Source organism: Fusarium solani, assembly GCF_023522795.1.
Source record: "Fusarium solani strain SB1 chromosome Unknown bctg00000001, whole genome shotgun sequence".
Lineage (NCBI taxonomy): Eukaryota > Fungi > Ascomycota > Sordariomycetes > Hypocreales > Nectriaceae > Fusarium > Fusarium solani.
In genome coordinates, this window is record NW_027072156.1 from 5,550,561 (window position 1) to 5,562,695 (window position 12,135).

Genomic DNA, 12,135 nt, shown 5'->3' on the forward strand with positions numbered 1-12,135 from the left:
AACCTAAGGCGGATGGTTTGATGAATTATCGCCGAGTGCCGATAGCCTCTTGGTGACGATATGAAAGGCATCAGGCGCCTCCTCAGGTATCGCCGTATAATTCCTTCGCCCAGGTATATCACGAACTCATCTGACCTCCCCAGCAGGGTGTAAGACATGCTTCACTGATTGGTGGTATCTTGACCAAATACTTGCTGCCCAAGGAAGTGTGTTGCGGCCCGACTTAGATTCTTTGATGACAATTTCGGAGATTATCGGCTATCGCTAGGAACATCTTCCTCTCTCATGTTTTCTCTTGAGCTTTGCCAAGAGAAAAGGAAAGGAAAAAACGTGATAATAATGTATACCCGTAACAAAGGATTCCATCAGGAAGACTGCGTCGTGCTCTCTGATTTCCCGCCACAAAGACCACAGTCGTAAGGGCCTTGCTTCCCAGTGCCTCCGCAAAGCTTGCACGGCCCATCCATGATCTACTTTCGATTCAAAAGCAGCTTCAAGTCCCTGTCAACAGTCAGCAGCGGATCTAATGAAGCGAAATATACACAGACAGGGAGATAATATGGGTTTTGTGCCTTCTTTATACTCGTTTCTAAGTTTTTGTAAAAGAGTTGGGTTGTTTGAAAGCCGCGAGGTTAAAATATATGAACACTAGAGCACCCTGGTCAGGTGGTGACGGCTGTTGCCACTTGTGGCACCATCGATCACATGACTTACGGCAAAAGAAGAGCCGACGATCGGGACCATCTCGTTTCAGGAATTCTCATCTCTCACACCATGGAATTGGCATGCGCCATTTGCAAGAGTGGTTTCCCTACCACCGATGATTTGGAAGCACATTCACAGAAGTATCAGGTGGGTCTCCCGATGGAGATTATGGGATTAATCACTCCACGAGTATTAATATTGTTGTAGTCCAGGCTATGGGCAGCGATCCAGCGATGCCTTGAGTCCCAAGTACGACATCGCGTTCTCCGCAGAGAGACAATGTTCACAGACTTAGAAATATGTACCGCCCGAGTTTCTAGAGTTGCTACAATGCCTCTTGCATTTGCCCGATATCGTATTAAGCTGTCCTGAGTGCGATTTCACACCTAAAGATCTCGACAAGCACTGGATGACTCGTAAGACTCGCGATCTCATCGGGAATGAGACTATTAACGCTGGGCAGATGTCGACTGTTATGTGAAATGCGAATTTTGCAAAAGGGACCAGACGAAGGTTTCAAAGGCACTCACTCATCCCAAGTCCTGCCCCGTTCGCCAAGGTGCTGAATTGTCAAGCGATGAAAAGGTGGGCAGACAACGCCTGCGTGATCATGCTGCACAGCAGCTTGACCAAAGGTTGAATCCAGCACAAAGGTTTGCGAAGAGAAGAAGGGTTGAAAAGGTTTGGCCAGATCTCTCAACTAGCACAATGATTCCTCCTTTGCCACCACAATCTATTCCATCTGAGGACGTGGAAGGAGGGTTTTCCTCCCCGCATGCATCAGTCCCAAATAAATTTCCTACCGATACATCTGCCAGGCTCTCCCAACACCAGGATTCATCACAGTTCAACCAAGCGCCAGCGCTCGAGGACTACCCTTTCGATACATCTACCGGGCTCTCCCAACACCAGGATTCATTACAGTTCAACCAAGCGCCAGCGCTCGAGGACTACCCTTTCGATATATTCGCCGGGTTTCCTCGACATCACGTCCCGGCACAGTTCGACCAACCGCCGGCACTTGAGAACTGTCCCGCCAACAGAGCTACTAGGCCTCAATATCCAAGCTCGTCGCGTGTCGACTAAACAGCGGCACTCAGGGTCTATTCTGTTGATGCGCCTAAAGCACTGAAGAGCATTGGAAAACTGAAGTCTATGTCACTTGGCCCACATGTAATTAACTTTCAGTCCCCGCCCCTCGAGCTCCTCAAGCTTATCAGCAAGTTCGGAGCTGAATTCAAGACACAATTTCCCTGGACGCTTTTCCCCTTCACGTTCCACCAACTCCTCAGAAAGAAACCCGATGTGAATACCAAAACCTTCAAGAATACCAAATCCAAGCCGACTGTCTGCTAGAGAACTAGGCCGCGTAAGATGATACTGTTATTGACAGAGGGGGATGGCGACCTACAATCCTCCTTGTTCCATTCTCACTTCCTTCCCTGAGAAACCCAAAGACTCCAGGTGCTGTTTACGTACTGCGAGTAGGCCTTTTCTCCGTGACATCTCTCCGTCTATGTAGTTTCCTATCGCAAGCCGGTGCGAACCTTCATAGACAACGATCGTTGAGCCTGGGCTCCATAGTTGCACGACTAGAGACCACGGTTGTCGAGATGGTACGGAGTGCCAAAAGAAGGCATAATCGGAGGGAAGCTGGTCGCTATACACTTTGACGAACGCTAGATAGGGTCGAATAAGTATGGATGTGATGATGCTGCGTATTTCCTAGATTTTTCAGCGTGAGTTCAATAATAGTCCGGTGTTGAACTCACCTGATTATCTACGCTATGCTGAGCGATGAACTCGAGGCCCTCTGGTGTCGTGAAGTGTAAGTCGAGTTTAGGAAGCCGGTTTCCTACCTTGCTATCCTGCACAACAAGGACTCCGTCGTTTTGGATTGATGGCAGCGCGCTCTGAAGGGATAACGCCATCTCTTCAATCGTGATGTTGGAAGGGACTGGTTACGAGAGGGGTTGAGGCAATGACGCATCGCCTCTTGGGCGCGTGGGGCCAGCACCGCCTCACCAGTGGCGCAGCGTGAAGTCAAGCATATAGAGTCATGTGACTCCGCCATTCACTCTATAGCGGGCCATACCGGCTACCTTCATCTCCCGCAGATTTACTAGGCAGCATAAGTACTATCTAGTTCTATTCTTCTATTGGCTTCTTTATTGGTTTTTTATGGAACTGCTCCCACATTCAGAGCACAGTGGAGCCTTGGATGTTTTAGTGGAGCTGCTCCCACATTCAGAGCACAGTGGAGCCTTGGATGTTCTAGTGGAGCTGCTCCCACATTCAAAGCACAGTGGAGCCTTGGATGTTTTAGTGGAGCTGCTCCCACATTCAGAGCACAGTGGAGCCCTACATGTTTTAGTGGAGCTGCTCCCACATTCAGAGCACAGTGGAGCCCTACATGCTTTAGTGGAGCTGCTCCCACATTCAGAGCACAGTGGAGCCTTGGATGTTCTAGTGGAGCTGCTCCCACATTCAAAGCACAGTGGAGCCTTGGATGTTTTAGTGGAGCTGCTCCCACATTCAGAGTACAGGTGGCTAGATTTCATACCCTGCACCAATGGATTGCTTCAATGGTGTTAAGAATACATATCAGACCCAGGCATGCGGGCCAAGCCATCGGCAGGCTAGCGCACAGAGAGAATATAAGCACTCCTTCAGTGCATTGATTCCTCCAGTGAATATAATTAAAAGCCACTCAGAAGCTCATAGCGGCTAAGATGGTGATCTTAGGGGAGGAGTCGGAGGTTGAGAATCACAGATAGCTTTGGTATTGGCACGGAGCTGGCTTATAGGCTTATGGTACAAGGAGAAACAGGAATGAATACAACGTTTTCAAGTTACATGGCTATCCTTTGGCCAGCTAGATCAATAGAGTAAAAAGATGGCCTCAGCCAACCCCTGTGTACTTTGAGTGAATGCAGCATGCCGGACACTTCAGACAACAACGACCAGTCACAACCATAGGGCCATGTATCTGCGCTTATCTAGAACACTTAGAGGCCTGTTATGTGGCCAGGGTGGTGATCTCAGGAGAGGAGAGGGCTTTGTGCAGCGGGGATTGCTCCGATGGTGTTGAGAACCCATGGCTGTCACCGGGGCCAGTTATAGAGGCCAAGCACCAGCAGGCTGGTGAACAGAGAGAGAACAGAGAGAACAAGACTCCCAGTATAAAATGTAGCCGTTCCTCAAGAGATTGAATCAACGGAGAACAACAGAGAAAGAGCCTCACTCAGCATCGTACTCCAACATAGTTAACTCGTCAACATGAACGATCCGAACAGCCCAAAGGACAACGACCCAAAGGTTGACAGCCCCAAGGACAACAACCCCAATCAGAAACCCAAAGACAACCAGCCAGACTCAGGCCAGAAAGACCCCCCAAAGGACTCCCAAGGTGCAGTGACTTGATGGCATTGAGAAGATCCAGCACTAATCTCTCATAGAGGAGAAGAAATACCTTGGGCCGACGGATGAGTGGACACGTGTGGAGTAGCGAGTTAGAGACGGATTAAGATGTAGTCGACAGGGACTTGTGTCAATAGAGACGTGCCTTGGTTCATTAGGAACCCTGACTTGAAGCTCCAAGTTTCCTGGGTTTCCCTCAGGCCAGAGTTCAGTGAGACTGTGCAAAGCATCCTGCCATTGTTGATGATGGACTCGTTCTTCGAGACCTTTGGGATGGGTATGATAACCTGAAACTTGCCGTCTGGTGTTAGAAGGGGACCAGACTCATGGTGAATTGCACGTGAGGTTTTCTGGAAGTATTCTCCTTCCACAAGGAAGTGCAATGAGCCCTAGCTAGTTAGCGAGGTAATACGATACTACTGGGGAGTCTTACTAGGCAGTGGATCGTCTCATCGACCACAGCCTGATGTTCGGTTGACCATTCATAGGCGTATAGGTCGGACTCACTGGTGACACCCGGCAGAGCAGGATCGTAACCACGTAGTTGGTCTGCTGACTTGAGTGCCCTCTTTTGCAGACGCTCAGACAAACTAAAGATAACGAAGTGTTGGATGATACGAAGAGGAGGAGTGAAGGGGGGCAAAGGCGGCAAGTAAGGAACCAGGTTCCCATCCCGAGTAGCCAAGAGAAACCGCCTAAACTCTTGTTGGTCAAAGAGTCGAGTCCCTAAGGCCTCGCAGATACGATCATAGCTGAGGTCCGGGCGCTGTAGGCCAACTAGAAACTGGATGCAGGGTGCTGCAGAACCTTGAATTTCAGGGGGAGGCTTTGCAGTAGTGAAATGGGACTTGAACCTCTGGGTATTCTCGACATATTGGCGGATATGCGATAATTTTACTGGTACTGGTATATATTAGCTTAGCATAGGTACTTGCCTGCCTATGTTCACTTACTGTAAAGAAGCGCTTCAAAGGCCCGGTGTCGAAGACCAGATAGGTAGAGTTCATCAAGGAGTTTGGTCAGCTTCGCCACTTCTCTCATGTACCTCACTATTACAACCTCGGATAGCTTGTCGTTCTTGAACGACGCCCGCACAGCAGAGTAGGCATGTGCTTTATTCCCAGCACAATGCGAGTCAACAATGCAACCTGCCAAGAGGACGATCTTCCTGAGATCGCTCTCCTTCCTGTTGAGAAGCTGGGTCAAGGTACCGGGGATCTCTTCTGCAGAATGAAAGCCATGACGACGCCTCGCAGCTTGCCAATCCTCCTCGGTTTGTGGTACGTTCTTGGCTAGTTCCCTCCAGATGGATGCATGTGGTGGAGGTACTTCAGGTGCTGCAGCCCGGAATGTCGTAAAGAGACCAGCTGACGCGGCTCCCTCATCCGGCTGTGTTTCGCTCATGTTGCAAGGTGTTGAAATTTGAGGCTTGTTGGGTGCGGAGCGGGTAGAAAATACCTCGCTACAAAACAGGATAGATCTTCTTAGGCACTCCATATATGGCTAGACTCAGTTCACTCGCTAAGACATGCGCGCGAGCCGATTGGGAATGAAAAGGGGGGCAGGCTGATCACAAGCGCCAATTTGACGGGGGGCTAGGGGGTGGCTCGAGTATTGTGACAACACACAACACTCGGTCGATGGTGGCATCGACCTCCCAGTAAGACTTCAGCTCACTATCCCCAACCCTGCACTGCAAATCTACTTAAGTGAAAGTGCAAGCCCACAAGGCAACAGCATGCACACCGACCTGGTTCGCCCAAGCCCTCTTGTTCACTCTCTTTCACCGCCCTCACTCCATGCGCTGCTTTGGCCGCGGCGCGTACGACACAACTGGCGTTCGAAAGCCTCCACCAAGACCCAAGCCTTATTAGGGATGATGTCACCGCTATTGTATGCTACCATTGTTCTGTCTGTCCTGGAGTTCGTCACGTTGGTGCTTTGCATCCTGCTGGCTCGGCGCCTGCGGCAACAGGGGAGTCGGATCGATTCAATTGCGGTGGAAAGAGAGAATTATGAACTGGATGAAGGTAATACGCATATGATCCTGCACGAATAAAGCTAACAGCAACCAGCTACAAGCACTAAAAGTGAAAGCAATCTGCTCTCCCGCCCCATATTGCCAGACTTGGGGAACCTAGGACACCTGTCCCGGTTTCTACGGCGCATCGGGCCGCAACGACTCAGGCACTTCCATATCGCCTTGATGGCCAGTGAGGCCTGGCTTTCGGATATGAACCTTTACCCTGGCAATATTCATATTGTCGTGGATGGAGAAGGTTATGAGTACTCGCTCCATGTGAACTGTTGGGTTAATATTGAGGATAAGAGTGGGAAGTTGGTACCACTTACACCAGAGGTGTGCGGGGATAAGAATGAACGGCGAGTTTGGGCGGTGATGCCTTTCCAAGATAAACCTATCGCGCGTATCCACGGGATGGTCATTGTTAACGGGGCGCCGCTAGAACCTGATATGTTGAGCTTATTCAATAAGCTACCAATCTCCATAGCCACTTGCTCAGGCTTGCAGCGGGGGTGGGTTAGCGTCCGGATGGATATTCAGAGGGAAAGGAAGAAGAAGATAGCGGCATACTTTTCGAGGTCCATGTGGTTCAGAAAAGGGTCGGAGCCGCCCCGAAGCGATGACAACATTTCATGACGCGACGTGCACACGCGGAGGCAAAGGCAGAGACTAGTATATATGGGATGTTTATGTACGGACTTGGGTAACAAATTGACTCTCTTTTTGCATTTAATAGGTTTTTCAGATTTACAAAAGATGCCTCCCGCCTCCTCTTCGTGCCTTGGTTGATCCAGTGTTGGCGTGTTGTTTGCTAGAAAAGCCAGTCACTGAAAAGACTTGGCCATCGTCCAGCTTGCTCTCCTCTCAACATGTAGGTTGGGGGAAGAAGAGCATGTCAGTGGAGAAAGTCTGCCACGAACCAGCGCAGCGATTAGGGGGTGGCTGTCCCGTTGCTAGATACAAATACGGGCATTCATTCCCTGCAAGTCACTGCATGTTCGCTTGCTCCACACGCACCTTGCCACCTCAGAGTCAACCAGTTGCCTTGCCATCCCCAACCCAGTCACAAATCCCGCGACAATCCAACATGAGCAACGGCGAAGCCTACCTTCAAATTCCTGACCCCAGAGAGGGGAGGGGACCCAGAAAGAGAGGGTCTGAAACTATTCTCAACACTAGACGGAGCAAGAGTCCTCGACAAGCCAGGACCGACGACAACGAGAGAGCCGACGACAACAAGAGAGCCGACGAGGAGGTTGACCACACTCCGCTGGCCAAGAGTTTGCAGTCAGCACCTCTGAACAATGACGAACACCTGGTTTCAAAGGAACCCGAGCAAGACGGCAGCCACATAGCCATTGAGGACGGCGATGAGGCCCAAGGTGATGATATTTTGGCTATCTGGGAACAAATGAAAGTGTTAAGATTACAAGATAAGGAGGAGAAAATTGAGGAGGAAGTGTTTAGATCGAAAACTATCAGACGTAGGAAGAAGGTAGAATGCCCGACATGTAAGAAGTTGTCAAAGCCGGGGCGGTGCTGTATGTGGTGTGACAAACCTCTTAATAACGACAAAGGGGATGAGAAAGACAAGGAGATGATCGACCTGTCTGGCGGTAGATAAGTGGCATAGCCGCACAATATTTATTGAGGCCGTCCAGCCAAATATCAGCAAAGCAGCTTATGGCATGTCCATGTGGTTCAGAGCCGGGGGATGGTCTGTATATGTGACAGCCGCGCATTGCCAACGGAGCTACTCGTCTCCATGCCCATCTCCTTTGACCAATAATCGTCTCGCCACCAATTCACGTCCCAGACCCAGCAGAGAGAAGTCCCTGAGGGGGCAGAGGGCTCGGCAACTCGAGGAGGAGGCTCGGGGGTGTTGAGAAAACAGCGCTAAGGTAGGCAGAGGCACACCCCCTCCAGCCAGAGTCCATGCGCACCGATTGCCTTCACGCCAGGGTCCCTCGTCCTCCCCGGGGGAGCCGCACAGGTCAGCAAGTCACTCCTTGAATTAGGACCAACGTTGCAGATTGCTCCCACGCCTTGCTCTCTCGGGGCTCGTAAAATGCCCAGGGAGGGTCGGATATCCTGTTGCCGCAGTAGGCCAGCAAGCCACCTTACCTGTCGCTGCATTCAGACTAACGAATTTAGCCTTCCCTTAAGTCTCTGACGTATTGATATCGGCCTCAGAGGTCTACAAAGTACACATTAGAAAAGTATATAAGACCAAATATGTCACGGGTAGCTTCAAGCCTGCTCATCACGCAAACTTCAGAAACTTTTCTTCTAAAATATCCTCTACTTGATTGCCTCACGTCTGAATCCTCCAGGGGTAACCATGAAAGTCAGAGCGAGCGAAGTTGAAGACCTCCGTAAGTCTTGGAAGTATTGTGCTTTTTGCCTTTCTAATAAATCTACTCTAGAGCGGCGAGGCCTTATTCCTGATAGTGATATTATTGGAAAAGGAGAAGGGTATTACGAAGTCAAATTGAGCTGGGAGCAGATCTCCAGGCTTGCGCTAGACATGAAGGCTATATTGGCACTCGACGCCGCCATTACGGTGGCCGCGGTCTGGTACTTTGTGTATTGATTAATGTGGTCGTCTGGGGGGCTTGACTAGAATCGCCCTGTAAAATTTATGTCCACACTCTCAATTCAGGCTTCTGCCCCCAACTGTGACGGTTCATCCCATGGCCATGAGCGCCAATGGAACTTTGGTCTTTCTTCTTTCCACACCGGCAGCCATCCCCTGGTTGCGAACCCGGCTTCATCAAGACTTCATGTCGATCCCCTGGCATCCCTGGCACCAATGTGATGTGGCTACGGAACCTGCATCGAGCTTCAAGGGGCCTGGTGCCATCACAGTCACCGTGTGAGCCACCCGGTCACCTCATACCTCTTCTTGTCAGCTTGCAGGGAGACATATTGGGCTTCACCGTCTCTTTACGTGCCCTCTATGGCGAAGTATCTGTTCAGGACAAGGATTCCTGATACTGTTGACAGGAGGGGCTCGGATGAGAAGTTGTGGGCAAATCCACCCGTACCTGCCAGCCTCGATGTCAGGATTGAGTATGACTGTCGTGTCGAGCCATCAATCTTTGCCTGCGGGGGAGGCCACCAAACCGAACTTGCATATATAAGCATAAGATAGCCCAGTAGCAAAAGTACAGATATTCTTCACGAGCTCCGATCTGTCTCACTTGAGCACCGCCCATCTTTGTAGCTCCCTCTTACTTAACTATCAAAGATGCCCTGCGACGGAAAGGGTCCACATACTCTCTTAGTCGGGTCAATTGGCAAAGGAGATTGTAAGAATCCAAAATGTCAACTCTCAAGCCGATTACAGTCACTGACCAAACCAGTATCAAGAGGCATAATTGCTGATCACGAAGTGCACCTTAAGGTTCCCATGAAATTCATTCATGATCAAGGTGCTTTGTTGGACTATCCTGAGGATGAAGAGGTCTGGGCTCTGTGCATGACGGCAAAAGAGAGGAAGAAGAGAGGGATCAAATATCTTTCAGCTCAGGGGATTGGCCTTCTCATCGCCGGTTACTCAGCGGCTATCTCATGGATCTTGGGTTAAACAGCAGCGGCATGGGTTATAGCATGAGGAAGTGGTATGAAAGGCTCGGGGCGAACAGCTCAGCGACGAATATGGTGACTGTCTTCTTGTAGAATAGTCCCAGGCAGGTGGTCGAAAAAGTATAGCTCTGGATAAGGTTGCTCTTCTAGTTGTGTTGTAGCGAATTACCATATCCTCCCGCTTCCATGTTTGTGCAAGGCCAACAATATCCCAGACAAGCGTGTTGCAGATTGCTCCCACGCCCTTCCAGGGGGTTCGGGGAACTCATGGAGGGTCGGTTATTCTGTCGCCGCAGTAAGCTATGCAGGGCAGTCAGCCACTCTACGGTGGAAGTACTTTTCAGGGGACAAGGGTGGCTGATTTAGGTATTCTGTGATGTACCCAGGTGAGCCGCATGGCACTCGTCAAGGCGGTTGGCCTCAATGCTCCTACTTCACCGCCTCTGTAGCTCAGGTATGTGTATAAAAGACAAGAGATTCTTTGGATTAATCTCTCTACTAATCTACCACCCACCAACCTCCGAAACCTACCACGCTTTTTACCCTTGCAACACGCGTGTCCCTGTGACTGAAGAAACTCCATGGTTCTTGACTGAGGATGAGTATGGTCGCAGAAGTGAGTATTTACTTATTAGGCTCGAAAGAATACTACTGACTGATACTAGGATCAGACTGTACCGAGCTTTGGCATGGCCTTGTATGCCAATTGCCAACGGAATACGCATTGCCCGAGGACCATGGTTACGGAGAAAAGCAGCTGATTTATGTTGTACGGTCCCGCGCTTTGTTTGATAGTCTGAAGCCAGGATATTTTCTGGTGGCGACAGCTGGCATTGGCATTGGCATTGTATATCACTTGGCACTTGGTTGAGCAGTTGGTTGGCCAGAGAACTTATTGAAAAGTACTCATCATCAAATGGTCGTACTCGATGGATAAAAAAACTGGCTGCATAATGGCTTGGAGTCGTTTTCCAATGCCGGGTGACTTCTCTGTAGATCCGTGATAGCCCTGCTGCAGCTCAGGATGTGCCACTTGCAGCAGGGTTCCGGGTATGAGGCGAGGCGTATCCGGCATCGACTGCCTCGTCCTGCCCTTAATTGCTCGCCATGGATCTTTCTCCCATTCACAAACGTGGGGCCGTCATGGAAGCCAACGGAGCCTTGGCCTTTGTTCCTTCGGCTGGCACATAGTAGCCATCCCCTGGTCGCGAAACCGGCTTCATCGAGACTTCATGTTGATCCCCTGGCATCCCTGGCACCAATGTGATGTGACTATGGAACCTGCGTCCAGCCTCAAGGGGCCTGGTGCCATCACAGTCACCGTGTGAGCCACCCGGTCACCCCATACCTCTTCTTATCAGCTTGCAGGGAGACATATTGGGCTTCACCGTCTCTTTACTACGTGCCCAGTTGCGTAAGCCTCATAGGCTAGTACGTCTCCCTGCGTGTTACTGCATTTAGGTTAACAGGGTTAGTCTTCCGCCGATGCTGACGCTGTCGCTGATATCAGCCTCAGGAAGAAATCAGGCCTCCCTTTGCCCAGAAGCCTAAAGCGTAGCAAGAAAAGTATATAATGGACCATGTGTCAGGGCAAGCTCCCAGCCCGCTCACCAAATCAACCTCAAACCAACCTCAAGGACTTTTCTTCAACATCTCTTCACTCGGCTCTCACAGAAGCCTCTCGACCCTCCGGAGACAACCATGGTTAAAGTCGTAGCGGAAGATATTGAAGCACTTCGTAAGTATTAGAACCATCATGCTTTTCGCATTTCTGACCAACCCATCCTAGTGCGTCGGGGAGTTCTTGATAAGAATGATATCAACTACAAGGGAGACGGGTACTACGACATGAAGCTTGGACTCACTCAGATAACAAAATTTGCGCTTGACACGAAGGCTACGCTGGTAATCAGCTGCACCATAACAGCTGCCACAGTCTACTACTTTGCGTATACGTGAAGGCATCGGTGGTCGTCTAGGAGGATACGGACTAGAACATCTCCATAGAGGCTCGCTTCTATACACTCTCTATCACCCCTTTCAAGTGTCTATCTCCAACATCTATACTCACTTCAGAAGCTCGGGATCTCGTTGACCAGTTATTCGCATGCCGTTCTGGATGTGACGGGCGGTTGCCTGGTTGCTCTCGCTGCACGTCAGGCCAGCGCAAGTCCCTCTTGCATTATGTGCTGAACGAGACCACTGGTACAACTGCTTGATTGTGAAACTGAGTGCCGAGGACCCTTGATGTTGAACCCTGGCACCAATGTGATATGGCTACGGAACCTGCATCGAACGTCAAGGTACTGGTTGCAAGGGATGTCCGCAGACAATTAAAAGGCTCCTCCCCGCCGTCTTTGTCTTGTTGTCCATGGTAGCTTCTTCTTAGGCCCCTACGT

The 12,135-nt window shown here is 50.3% G+C and overlaps 5 protein-coding genes across 5 annotated transcripts; 4 read left to right on the forward strand and 1 right to left on the reverse strand.

Moving 5' to 3' along the window:
- Positions 1-1,413: 1,413 nt before the first annotated feature.
- Positions 1,414-1,791, forward strand: MRS44_003870 (uncharacterized protein; the record flags this gene model as incomplete). The annotated part of the gene is made up of 1 exon (XM_065623428.1): positions 1,414-1,791. The coding sequence occupies one exon, from the start codon at positions 1,414-1,416 to the stop codon at positions 1,789-1,791; it is 378 nt and encodes a 125-aa protein (XP_065479500.1).
- Positions 1,792-4,217: 2,426 nt separating this feature from the next.
- On the reverse strand, positions 4,218-5,529 carry MRS44_003871 (uncharacterized protein; the record flags this gene model as incomplete). Its single annotated transcript, XM_065623429.1, has 3 exons — positions 4,218-4,514; positions 4,559-5,028; positions 5,079-5,529. The coding sequence occupies 3 exons, from the start codon at positions 5,527-5,529 to the stop codon at positions 4,218-4,220; spliced, it is 1,218 nt and encodes a 405-aa protein (XP_065479501.1).
- A 1,706-nt stretch (positions 5,530-7,235) lies between these two features.
- On the forward strand, positions 7,236-7,772 carry MRS44_003872 (uncharacterized protein; the record flags this gene model as incomplete). Its single annotated transcript, XM_065623430.1, has 2 exons — positions 7,236-7,659; positions 7,726-7,772. The coding sequence occupies 2 exons, from the start codon at positions 7,236-7,238 to the stop codon at positions 7,770-7,772; spliced, it is 471 nt and encodes a 156-aa protein (XP_065479502.1).
- A 717-nt stretch (positions 7,773-8,489) lies between these two features.
- Positions 8,490-9,737, forward strand: MRS44_003873 (uncharacterized protein; the record flags this gene model as incomplete). The annotated part of the gene is made up of 5 exons (XM_065623431.1): positions 8,490-8,523; positions 8,575-8,725; positions 8,811-9,023; positions 9,068-9,220; positions 9,521-9,737. 5 exons carry the CDS (start codon positions 8,490-8,492, stop codon positions 9,735-9,737), a joined length of 768 nt encoding a protein of 255 aa, XP_065479503.1.
- Positions 9,738-11,437: 1,700 nt separating this feature from the next.
- MRS44_003874 (uncharacterized protein) lies at positions 11,438-11,695 on the forward strand (the record flags this gene model as incomplete). The annotated part of the gene is made up of 2 exons (XM_065623432.1): positions 11,438-11,474; positions 11,526-11,695. 2 exons carry the CDS (start codon positions 11,438-11,440, stop codon positions 11,693-11,695), a joined length of 207 nt encoding a protein of 68 aa, XP_065479504.1.
- Positions 11,696-12,135: the final 440 nt, after the last annotated feature.